The sequence below is a fragment of the Oreochromis aureus genome, linkage group 17, assembly GCF_013358895.1.
Source record: "Oreochromis aureus strain Israel breed Guangdong linkage group 17, ZZ_aureus, whole genome shotgun sequence".
NCBI classification, from domain to species: domain Eukaryota; kingdom Metazoa; phylum Chordata; class Actinopteri; order Cichliformes; family Cichlidae; genus Oreochromis; species Oreochromis aureus.
Window position 1 is genome coordinate 31,507,179 of NC_052958.1, and position 10,176 is coordinate 31,517,354.

General features: G+C 41.1%; 1 protein-coding gene and 1 long non-coding RNA gene across 2 annotated transcripts; both read right to left on the reverse strand.

Moving 5' to 3' along the window:
* Positions 1 to 20: 20 nt before the first annotated feature.
* LOC116315461 (E3 ubiquitin-protein ligase RNF14-like) lies at positions 21 to 6,122 on the reverse strand. Its single transcript, XM_039600636.1, has 7 exons — positions 5,687 to 6,122; positions 5,097 to 5,227; positions 4,047 to 4,982; positions 3,715 to 3,793; positions 3,360 to 3,551; positions 2,994 to 3,166; positions 21 to 2,887 (listed from the first exon to the last, which is right to left on the reverse strand). The coding sequence occupies exons 1-7, from the start codon at positions 5,838 to 5,840 to the stop codon at positions 2,768 to 2,770; spliced, it is 1,785 nt and encodes a 594-aa protein (XP_039456570.1). The 5' UTR covers positions 5,841 to 6,122; the 3' UTR covers positions 21 to 2,767.
* A 2,409-nt stretch (positions 6,123 to 8,531) lies between these two features.
* Positions 8,532 to 9,701, reverse strand: LOC120433753. Its single transcript, XR_005608737.1, has 2 exons — positions 9,241 to 9,701; positions 8,532 to 9,025 (listed from the first exon to the last, which is right to left on the reverse strand). It is a non-coding gene; the product is annotated as an uncharacterized LOC120433753 (long non-coding RNA).
* Positions 9,702 to 10,176: the final 475 nt, after the last annotated feature.

Consider the following 10,176-nt stretch of genomic DNA (forward strand, 5'->3'; position numbering starts at 1 on the left):
GGACAGAAAAAGCATAATAATAAAGTCTCAATTTTTAATGAAGGCCACATAATGCAGTGAAAGCGCCGAAAAGGACAAGATAACATTTTTTCATAATTTACATTTCTCACAGTCAGCTGAGGAATATCATAGGAATGTGAAAAAAATAATAACAGACTGTTATGTTATCTGATACTATAATCTGACAGCTATAAATATGAGAAATATTATGGCACTAATGCTGCCAACACCATTCAACCACATACAGTGATCTAAGAGGAGTGTTCTGTTAAATTATGTAGTCAATATTAGACATAATGAAACAGAAATTTTAATCCATCAGTTCTGGCTGTAGTTTTCCCTCAGATTGAGTTGGATTTGGCTCTCCAGCGTTTTCTCTGCCTTGCTCAACAGCGTTAGTTCTGTTTGGGATTTGAACTGGACACTCAGTGGCCTGGGGACTGTTCTGGATTTCAAGATGGCAGACAAAGTCCTGGGACTTCTTTGGGTTTTTGACACATCACTTTTCTGGGCACTGTCAACAGATGCTGGAAAGAAAGAACATATTTACATGCTCTATTCATCCAAAACTAAATCAGCATTTCACAAATTCTCTATATCATCAATTGTTCTCTAAACATCATTTTATTATTCAAATAAGTGATTCACACAGAGACTGATATTTTTGGTAAATGTGTTTTTTTTGTTTTTTGTTTGTTTGTTTGTTCTCTTGTTTGTTTTGTTTTGGGGGGTTTTCCTCTTCTTAAGTTTGACATTTTTAATATAGGCGTCTGTGAGGACTGACTCGCTTTTGGGACCAGCCTCAAGTGGTCATTAGAGGAACTGCAGTTTTTGGCTTTACCACCTGGTCCACTATGGTAATCTTCTTTTTAAAGGTGCTTAAATAATATTGAAATAAACTGTTGTGTTATTTTGAATTTCACATTTTAGGTGCCAAGCAAAGCAAATCTGTGCAAGTCTTGAGAGGAAATTGAAAAATCTGTGTTTTTGACCTGAGAACCAGTATGTGGGCTTGTTTTTTTCTCCCATTTTTACATTGTTACAAATGGTGAAGAAGAATGAAAGGCAAATTCATTTTCAGGTTTTGCTTTGTTTTGTTTTAAAAGACCACATCAGCTACACGAGGTTTTAATACATTACATTTGTGTGTTTTCACAGGATGGTTCATGTCTTGGAGTACATGGCCACGGTAAGTTTGTTCCTAATTTGCTAAGCTAGGATATGTTCAAGTGAAAAGATGAGGGCATATAAAACTACCACCTTCAAACCTATGTAGATTCAGGAAACATCCTAAAACCATGAAAACAAGTCACCTAAACCAAAGACAGCTGTTTGTTCTGGTATGAAATGCCAACACCTTTAGAAAATGCATTGCAGGTGTTTTCTTCAGTCAAATCTTGCAGTGAAAACTTATAAAAAAATATACTGAGTATAGTCAAGAAGTCAGGTTGACGGTTATCACTACCATTATCAGTAGTTTTTATTTTCTGTAAATTCATGCTTCTTTATCTAAGAATTCTGTCTAAGAATTGTATGTGTCAGTATAAATTTACTGGAAATTTCAAAGTCATTTCCAACTTACTCAGTTTTATTGATATGGTGCCAAACCACTACAACACTCACCTCATGGTGTATTATATCATAAGTTAATGATCCTACAGAGAAAATCCCAACAATCAGATGAACGCCCATGAGCATGCACCTGGCAACAGTGGGAAGGAAGAACTCCCCTTTGACAGGAAGAATCCTCCAGCAGAACCAGGTTCTGAAGAATAAGTCATCTGCTGTGACCAGTTGGGGTTGAAGGGGAGGTGATGGAGCCATGTTTCAAGGTGTTCTAACTAAAGGATGAGTCTGCATTTGTGGAGCTACAGTGGCTCCAGTCTGGAGAGGAAGTAAATGTGCCTTTTTAAAAAAATAAATAAATAAATAAATAAAGCATGTATTTTGTTTGTGCTAGCAGGAAAAATGAAGGTGTAACTGATATAATTATTACAATTACTATTCTTGCATTGTGCAGTCTTCTTCAGTGGGTTATAAAGGCAAACTGCTGTTTAGACATTTATGAGGAAGTGATGAGGAAGTAGGATTTTCCCTGGACAGACAAGAAAATCAAACATGCTGGCGTCTTTGTTCCACTGTCATCACAGGGCAGTGGAGGAAGGGGAAAGAAGCCAGATGTTCAGGATCTACCTGTAGGCTGCTGCTGGAATTGAAATGAAACATGCACGTCAAGGTCAGAAGCTTTACCTGTAGTTGTTGCACCTGCATATATCTGTGGCAGTGTGAACCTGTCTTTTCCCTCGGAGTTCAAACGTTACACTGAGAATGACTGCACAGAGCACTTTTGTGCCATAACAGTACTTAACAGCAGCAAAACAGTAGTAAACACATCTAAAAGCAGAGGAATTCACCAGTTTGGGAAATACTTGCTCAGTTAATTTGGTTCATCAGTAGAAAAAGAAACTTGTGTTTTTGAACTGTTGGTTTAAAAAAAATAGGACTCTGGCAAATGTGTCTGTTTTCTGACCACATAATTTGTCCATTAACTGAAGGAATAATTGGTAATTGATTAGAACATACACCTTTCGTGTAAGTGATTTATTGTGGTCTAAGGCAAATAAAACAGCCAAACAGGGCAATCTTTGTTAATTTACAGCACTTTGTGTTTTCTAAGGAACCAAAGGTTTGGTTATTCCTTCCTGTCATTGTTGCTTTTGTTGCCCCCTGCTGATTATGAGACAGTATGTGGTGCTGATTACTAGAATTAGTTGGAAGAACATTGACCCCCATAAAACTGTTCGGTTGTGTTTTCTGGAGTCAGTCTGTCCCACCAGAAAATCCTCTTACAGCGAGTGCACAACATCTGGTCACACCCTCCATCCTTCTGTAACATAAAGCACAACACACGTTTGAGCAAATTCAATCAGAAACTCTCTCTGAACTGCTCCAAGCTCTCATGCTTGTACGAATGTGCTCAGGTGAGTGCAAACCTCTATTCTAGTGAAGCATTCAGGACAGCTCTTGGTATTGTTGGCAATCCAGTTGTCGCTTAGTTTGTTTTCTGTAATGGACACCAGTAAATTGCAGCCATATCTGTTTTCCAGCAGGCGCTTCCTCTCCCTGCTGCCACTGGCATAGTCCTTCATGAGAGCCTTCATCCCCTCTAAGAGACACATACAGGACAACAGCATACACACTTAGACTAAACACATATCTGCATCAACTCAAAGCAATCATCCAGTTACCTCCTGTACTCTCAAACATCAGTCTCATTTGTGAAACAGTTTTACATTTACTGTGACTGGATGTTGTCGTTTTTATTATTCTTTGTGGTCACACAGCATATATCTGTGTACCTTGTGACTGTGGCAGGTCTATTATATATCTTTCAGGGTATTTTTTCTTGGTCTCACACTTCCCCGTTCCATGGTAGGTTTTTCTGCAGGTGACGCAGAAGGCAAAGCCACACTCAGAGCAAAGCGCTGCCTTGCTGGACTTCTCCAAAATCACAGCAGAGCCACAGGATGTTCGAGGACAGTACGTCACATCTGCAAGACAAAAAGATGCCAAAAGAAATGAGATATTTATGAAAAAGAGCTAAATATGTTTTTTCTGCCTGGTCTAACAGAGAAATGTAATAAATAGATTCCAATCAGTGTATGAAAGCCTTTATCACACACTCAGTTTAACAGCAACAGAAAGAAAACAGACCAGACATGCTGTCCAGAGTGTTCTGCAGCAAGAGACGGTCATAGCGGTCAAACAGCTTCTCCCCTACCAGACTCTGCACCTACAAACACAACAGAGACGAAAAAGCAGACACACAAAATGAGGCCGAGGTCAGCTGAACAAAATTCAAACACAGAGGTTTCATTTGACAAGAAAGGCCAGTCATCAGTCCTCCTTGTCTCCTCTGTCCTTGATCCTTCTGCCTCTAGCTCTTTTTAACAGCTTTTAAAATGTGTTGCGATATTAGATGAAAGGACCAAACACTACAGTTGTTGAAACCAATCTGCAGGTTGAAGACTGCGTGTAGCTTCTACCTGTGCAGGTGTAGGAGCACCAGCGCAGTCTGCCTGAGGACAGGTGACACCCCGGACGTTCCCCTCTGTGATCTGAACTGTACAGAACTCGCAGAGACAGGCCCGGCAGAAGACGTGGCCACACGGTGACAGCTTCACGCACTCGGACCCGAGTCGGCCCATAAAACAAACCCCGCAGTCAAAGACGGTGGTGGCAAACACTTTCTGTTTCTGGGCCGCATTATAGATCAAAATGTGTGACAGCAGAGTCTGTGATGGAGTTAAAAAGAGACCAGAGAGGGTTTGCTCTTCACTCTGAGGAGAATCTGTGGGGTGGACCGGCAGAGAAGCAGCTCCAAGTTCACTTGGATCTAACGTGCCTGAGGAGGTAGAGGGAAGCAGCGATGAGAGAGAAGCATCTCCTTCATTTAAGAAATGTCCCCGGACACTTTGATGATGCTTGGATTTCTCTGCAGATGAAGAAAGATCATCCTGGGGATCAACCTTAAACTCTGAGGCTTGGAGGATTGTCACATCTGGAGTGTGTGCAGTTTGGTTTTGGAGTGCAGGCTCTGGAGAAAGAGCTCTTTGATAATCTGAGGTTAGATCACTCTGGTTCTGGTGAGAGTTCAAATCCTTCTGGTCATGCTTGCAGGAGTCTAAAGCCGAAGCTCCCTGAGAGTCTGTGCGGCTCCCGTCAGAAGGATTCTCCTGAACTTCCGAGGATGGTACAGAGAACTCTGGCTCTGAATTGTTCTTTGGTCCTGAGGGTTCAGCATCGTGTTGGTCCTGGTTATAATGCAGGGTGCTGCGTTCATCAGGAGGAAGATCCAGCTTACTGTGGATGTTCAGGAACCTCAGAGCGTCTTCTCTGAGAAACTGCACCCAGGAAAAGAGCACCACAGCGCCCCCAGTGGCCTCATAGAGATCAGCGAGATGAGCACGCAGTGCAGCCAACTGTGGAGGGAGAGGGAAAATATATTGTTGTCATCTTGTCCTGTCATGTCCTGCGAACCTCTCACACACTGGCAGGATGAACACGTGACCAACAATGATTTGACTGCTAATTACCTGTGTGCGAGTCAGCCAGCTGCAGGTGAGGCTGAAGGAGGGAGGGGAGGAGGAGGGGTAGTCCCCAGGAAGTCCAAAGTTCAAAAGCAGCGGTGGAAGGAAAGAAATATCATACTGACGCAGACTTTCACCTTAGAAAGAAAAATACGAGATCATCAGATGAAGAATAGTCTCCCACACTCCAAACTATTCTCTTTCTGTAATGTTTGTTTATTTGTTTTTTAAAAAATTTGGTGTATTCAGTAGAAAATATATGATATATTCTGTCACATGAACTCAAATAGCAAAAGCTATGAATGATGCTTGATGACATTAAGCTGTTCAACGATATATCTAATCTAGATATATTTAATTCATACATTCCATTTAATTCCGACAAAAACACGCTCCTTATATTGGCTAGCCTAATGAGTTTAACTCATTTTACATCATTGGCTACATAAAACCCATTTTATCTTACGTAGATGATTAGGGTTGTACCAGTAAAGGTAGTGCCTAATATTCCAAACCAACATTTTCCAGAAACATCCAGATCGGACCTTTTCAGTCCAACAGTCGCATGTTTGACAACCCCGGCTCCTCTGATTTACCCTCTCTGAGAGCCACGCTGAAGCCGGCAGGAAGCTCGACACATACTCGGATTTCTCCGGCAGACTTCGACTCGTCCCGAACAAACTCGTCCGCATCAAAGATACTCTGGAGAGCGAGCAGCTCGTCTTCCTGCTCCTCCAAGTCCTCAGTCATCTCTCAACTTCCTCCTCGGTCTGGTTTTGTGAGAAGCCTTCCTTCTCTGAATATGTTTTCTTGCTGAGGCTGAGGCTGAGGTGACTCTGGGTTACACCAGCTTTTTCCTGGTCCTTGTTTGTCCGTCCCTCTGACTCATCAGCGTATGATGTAAGAAACAAAGTACAGGCAGCAACCTCAGCCTACTGTACACCTGCTGCTAATGCAAACCAGTCAAACAAGCCAATCAGCATGGGTTTTTCTTTTAGTACTAATACTCCTTAATTGTCCATTGTGCACTTGTATTTGCAATCCAGGGCCCGTATCCCTAAAGATTCTGAGAATCCTCTCAGAGAGCTCCTAACTTAACCTAAAAATTCCTTGCCAGGAGTTTTAGCTTAGAAGTGATTCCAGAACATTTTCAGTGAACTCTGAGCAAGGAATGGATGGAAAATCCTATCTTAGTGAGGAGGTGTGGTTGACCCCGTTGCTAGGTATGAGTCATCATTTCAAAAGCCGTGATTGGTTGATCCTACAAGTTTGATGGAAATGAGCTTTTGGTGAGAATGAGCAAAGGATGTACCCTCAAATCAATAAACATAATTATACACTCTAATCTTATGCTGACTGTAATTGTAAATATTTCACATTCAAGAAAATATCTGGAAAATGAATAGTAAGCTGTAGGGGTTATAGCCTAACATTAGAATCTAAAATATGTGAAAACTTAAACTAATTACACCCTGTTCAAATAATGATTCGTGTCTTATTTGCTCATATCAATATCCTAGCTGGCATATTTTGTACTTTCACTCCCATATGGACCCCATTGAAAACAACATGGCCTATCTCAAGGGGCTGTCCCTAATGAAGTAGAAATCACAATGTTACAAGTCCAGTGTGGTCTTAACGAGGGTAACACGGCTCAGCTTTTATCAATGTCTGTGATTGCTGGCTGGTCTATTTATAAAGGCTTGTTAACAAATATCCTACAAACACGGAAAATGGAGAAAAAAAAGGACTCGCAAGCCGAACTGGACTGAGGAGCAAGGTTTGTTGCTGGCCCAGTTGGTGAACGAACATAAAGGTATCTCTCCTGCCTCTTCTGTTGGCCATTTTGTGCAGCTGCTTAGGGGAACTCCTAAGCCACTAAAAGTCCTCTTCCCTGGGCCCGTATCCCTAAAGAATCTTTGTGCAAAAAGTGGCTCCTAGCGGCCAAATTCTAAGAAAATTCTCAGAGTCATGACGTTTTCTTAGAATTTCCCCTAAAAGTGACACGATAATCCCAGTTAATATAAAAGCTATTCCTCAAGATTCCTAGCGCTTAAAAGGGCTCCTAAGGCGAGATCTGCTAAGAGCAGGAAGAGGATTTTTAGTGGCTTAGGAGTTCCCCTAAGCAGCTGCACAAAATGGCCAACAGAAGAGGCAGGAGAGATACCTTTATGTTCGTTCACCAACTGGGCCAGCAACAAACCTTGCTCCTCAGTCCAGTTCGGCTTGCGAGTCTTTTTTTCTCCATTTTCCGTGTTTGTAGGATATTTGTTGTTAACAAGCCTTTATAAATAGACCAGCCAGCAATGACAGACATTGATAAAAGCTGAGCCGTGTTACCCTCGTTAAGACCACACTGGACTTGTAACGTTGTGATTTCTTCTTCATTAGGGACAGCCCCTTGAGATAGGCCATCTTGTTTTCAATGGGGTCCATATGGGAGTGAAAGTACAAAATATGCCAACTAGGATATTGATATGAGCAAATAAGACACGAATCATTATTTGAACAGGGTGTAATGAGTTTAAGTTTTCACATATTTTAGATTCTAATGTTAGGCTATAACCCCTACAGCTTACTATTCATTTTCCAGATATTTTCTTGAATGTGAAATATTATTTACAATTACAGTCAGCATAAGATTAGAGTGTATAATTATGTTTATTGATTTGAGGGTACATCCTTTGCTCATTCTCACCAAAAGCTCATTTCCATCAAACTTGTAGGATCAACCAATCACGGCTTTTGAAATGATGACTCATACCTAGCAACGGGGTCAACCACACCTCCTCACTAAGATAGGATTTTCCATCCATTCCTTGCTCAGAGTTCACTGAAAATGTTCTGGAATCACTTCTAAGCTAAAACTCCTGGCAAGGAATTTTTAGGTTAAGTTAGGAGCTCTCTGAGAGGATTCTCAGAATCTTTAGGGATACGGGCCCTGCTCTTAGCAGATCTCGCCTTAGGAGCCCTTTTAAGCGCTAGGAATCTTGAGGAATAGCTTTTATATTAACTGGGATTATCGTGTCACTTTTAGGGGAAATTTTAAGAAAACGTCATGACTCTGAGAATTTTCTTAGAATTTGGCCGCTAGGAGCCACTTTTTGCACAAAGATTCTTTAGGGATACGGGCCCAGGTCTCTAAGAACCCAACAATACAGTACACTATTAAACTCCTCTCTCCTTTACTTTAATTTATTGGAACACATTACAGAAGAATACTCCCTGGTGCTCTGTGAACGTTTCTCCTTTAAGTTACTCACAAAGCTTTACACAGACATGAAGAATTACAGTATATTATTGTAGGGTCTTTACCTTACAATATAAAGCGCTTTGGGGCAGCTGTTGTTGTGATTTGGCACTATATTCATCTGGAACGCTACATCCAGATGAACAGAATAGACTCATTTTTTCTAAGTATGGACAGAAAAAGCATAATAATAAAGTCTCAATTTTTTAATGAAGGCCACATAATGCAGTGAAAGCGCCGAAAAGGACAAGATAACATTTTTTCATAATTTACATTTCTCACACAGTCAGCTGAGGAATATCATAGGAATGTGAAAAAATAATAACAGACTGTTATGTTATCCGATACTATAATCTGACAGATATAAATATGAGAAATATTATGGCACTAATACTGCCAACACCATTCAACCACATACAGTGATCTAAGAGGAGTGTTCTGTTAAATTAGGTAGTCAATATTAGACATAATGAAACAGAAATTTTAATCCATCAGTTGTGGCTGTAATATTCCATCACATTGACTTGACTTTGGCTCTAGAACTTTTTCTCTGCCTTGCTCAACAGCTTTAGTTCTCTTTGGGATTTGAACTGGACACTCTGGGGGCTGTTTTGGATTTCAAGATGGCAGACAAAGCCCTGGGACTTCTTTGACACATCACTTTTCTGGGCACTGTCAACAGATGCTGGAAAGAAAGAAATACAGTATTTACATCCTCTATTCATCCAAAACTAAATCAGCATTTCACAAATTATCTGTATCATCAATTGTTCTCTAAACATTTTATTATTCAGATAAGTGATTCATATATTCAAAGCACTTGTGACAAACTGTCATCAAATATTTTACGGCTGCTGATGTTTGGCTATAACTGTTGGGAGGAGAGGCTCTGACTCCCACCTGACACCTGGACGCACTCTTTCTTGTGTCTTTCTTCCCAGGACTTGAGCTTCCAGGTCCTGGAGCAGTAGAAGACCTTGTTGCAGCGCCTGCCCGGGGTCAGATTCATGGAGCGACCGCAGTGAAAGCAGAACTTTAACACTGGTTTCATGAGAACAGGTTTACACATAAAGAAAGAAGTTCCTGAAAGCTGTGTTTAGATTAGGTAACAGAGAGCAGAAAAATAGGAACTAGAGCAGCACCTTACTGTAGATAAATGTGAGTGTCTGCGTACCTGTGGTCTCCTGCTTCCTTTGGGAGGCTTTTACTTTTGGGAGGGACACACACAAACACACATATAATTTAAAGCCATTTTCAATAATGAAAACAAGTGTTAGCAGTAGTCCTTGGCAGTAACATACAGTACTGTGCTACTGTCTTGCGTCACTCCTCATTTCCGGCCCTGTAGATGTTGATCCATCCTCAGCAGAAATAGTCTCTGTGACTGTCACCAAACCATTCTCAAGGAAGGGAAGCAAGGAGAAGAGTTTGGGGTTTGTGAAATTACACAAGAAAATGAAAATCAGTAGCAACAGGTCTGATGGAGTAATGACACTAAAAATGACATTTTTGGTTTGAATCGGTATGTACGGAGAGAGTCAGGAGTTATAACAGTGAGGGTCTACAGCCATCTGTAAAACAGGGTGGCGGCTCTGTGATGGTTTGGGTTTGCATTTTAGCCAGTGGCATTTGGAGATCTTGTCAAAACAGATGGAGTTACAAATGCAGAAAAGCACTGTCAGATTTTGATCCACCACCATACGTGTAAGCGGTTGCGTATGTAGGATCAGTGAAGCAGGACTTTCCTGTGAGTGTTTACATGTCACCCTGATGCAAAGACCTGTTAATGCCGTTTACCCAGCTTAGCCGGGAATTTAGGAAATCTGCCTTTGTTTT

Bases quoted from the DNA above. Each gene is read 5' to 3' on its own strand.
- LOC116315461 (XM_039600636.1), bottom strand. From the start codon at position 5,840: ATGACTGAGGACTTGGAGGAGCAGGAAGACGAGCTGCTCGCTCTCCAG. The intron at 3,794-4,046 runs GTAGAAGCTACA...TTGTGTTTGTAG, and splicing joins GTGCTCCTACACCTGCACAG to GTGCAGAGTCTGGTAGGGGA. The intron at 3,552-3,714 runs GTCTGTTTTCTT...TTTGTCTTGCAG, and splicing joins CACTCTGGACAGCATGTCTG to ATGTGACGTACTGTCCTCGA.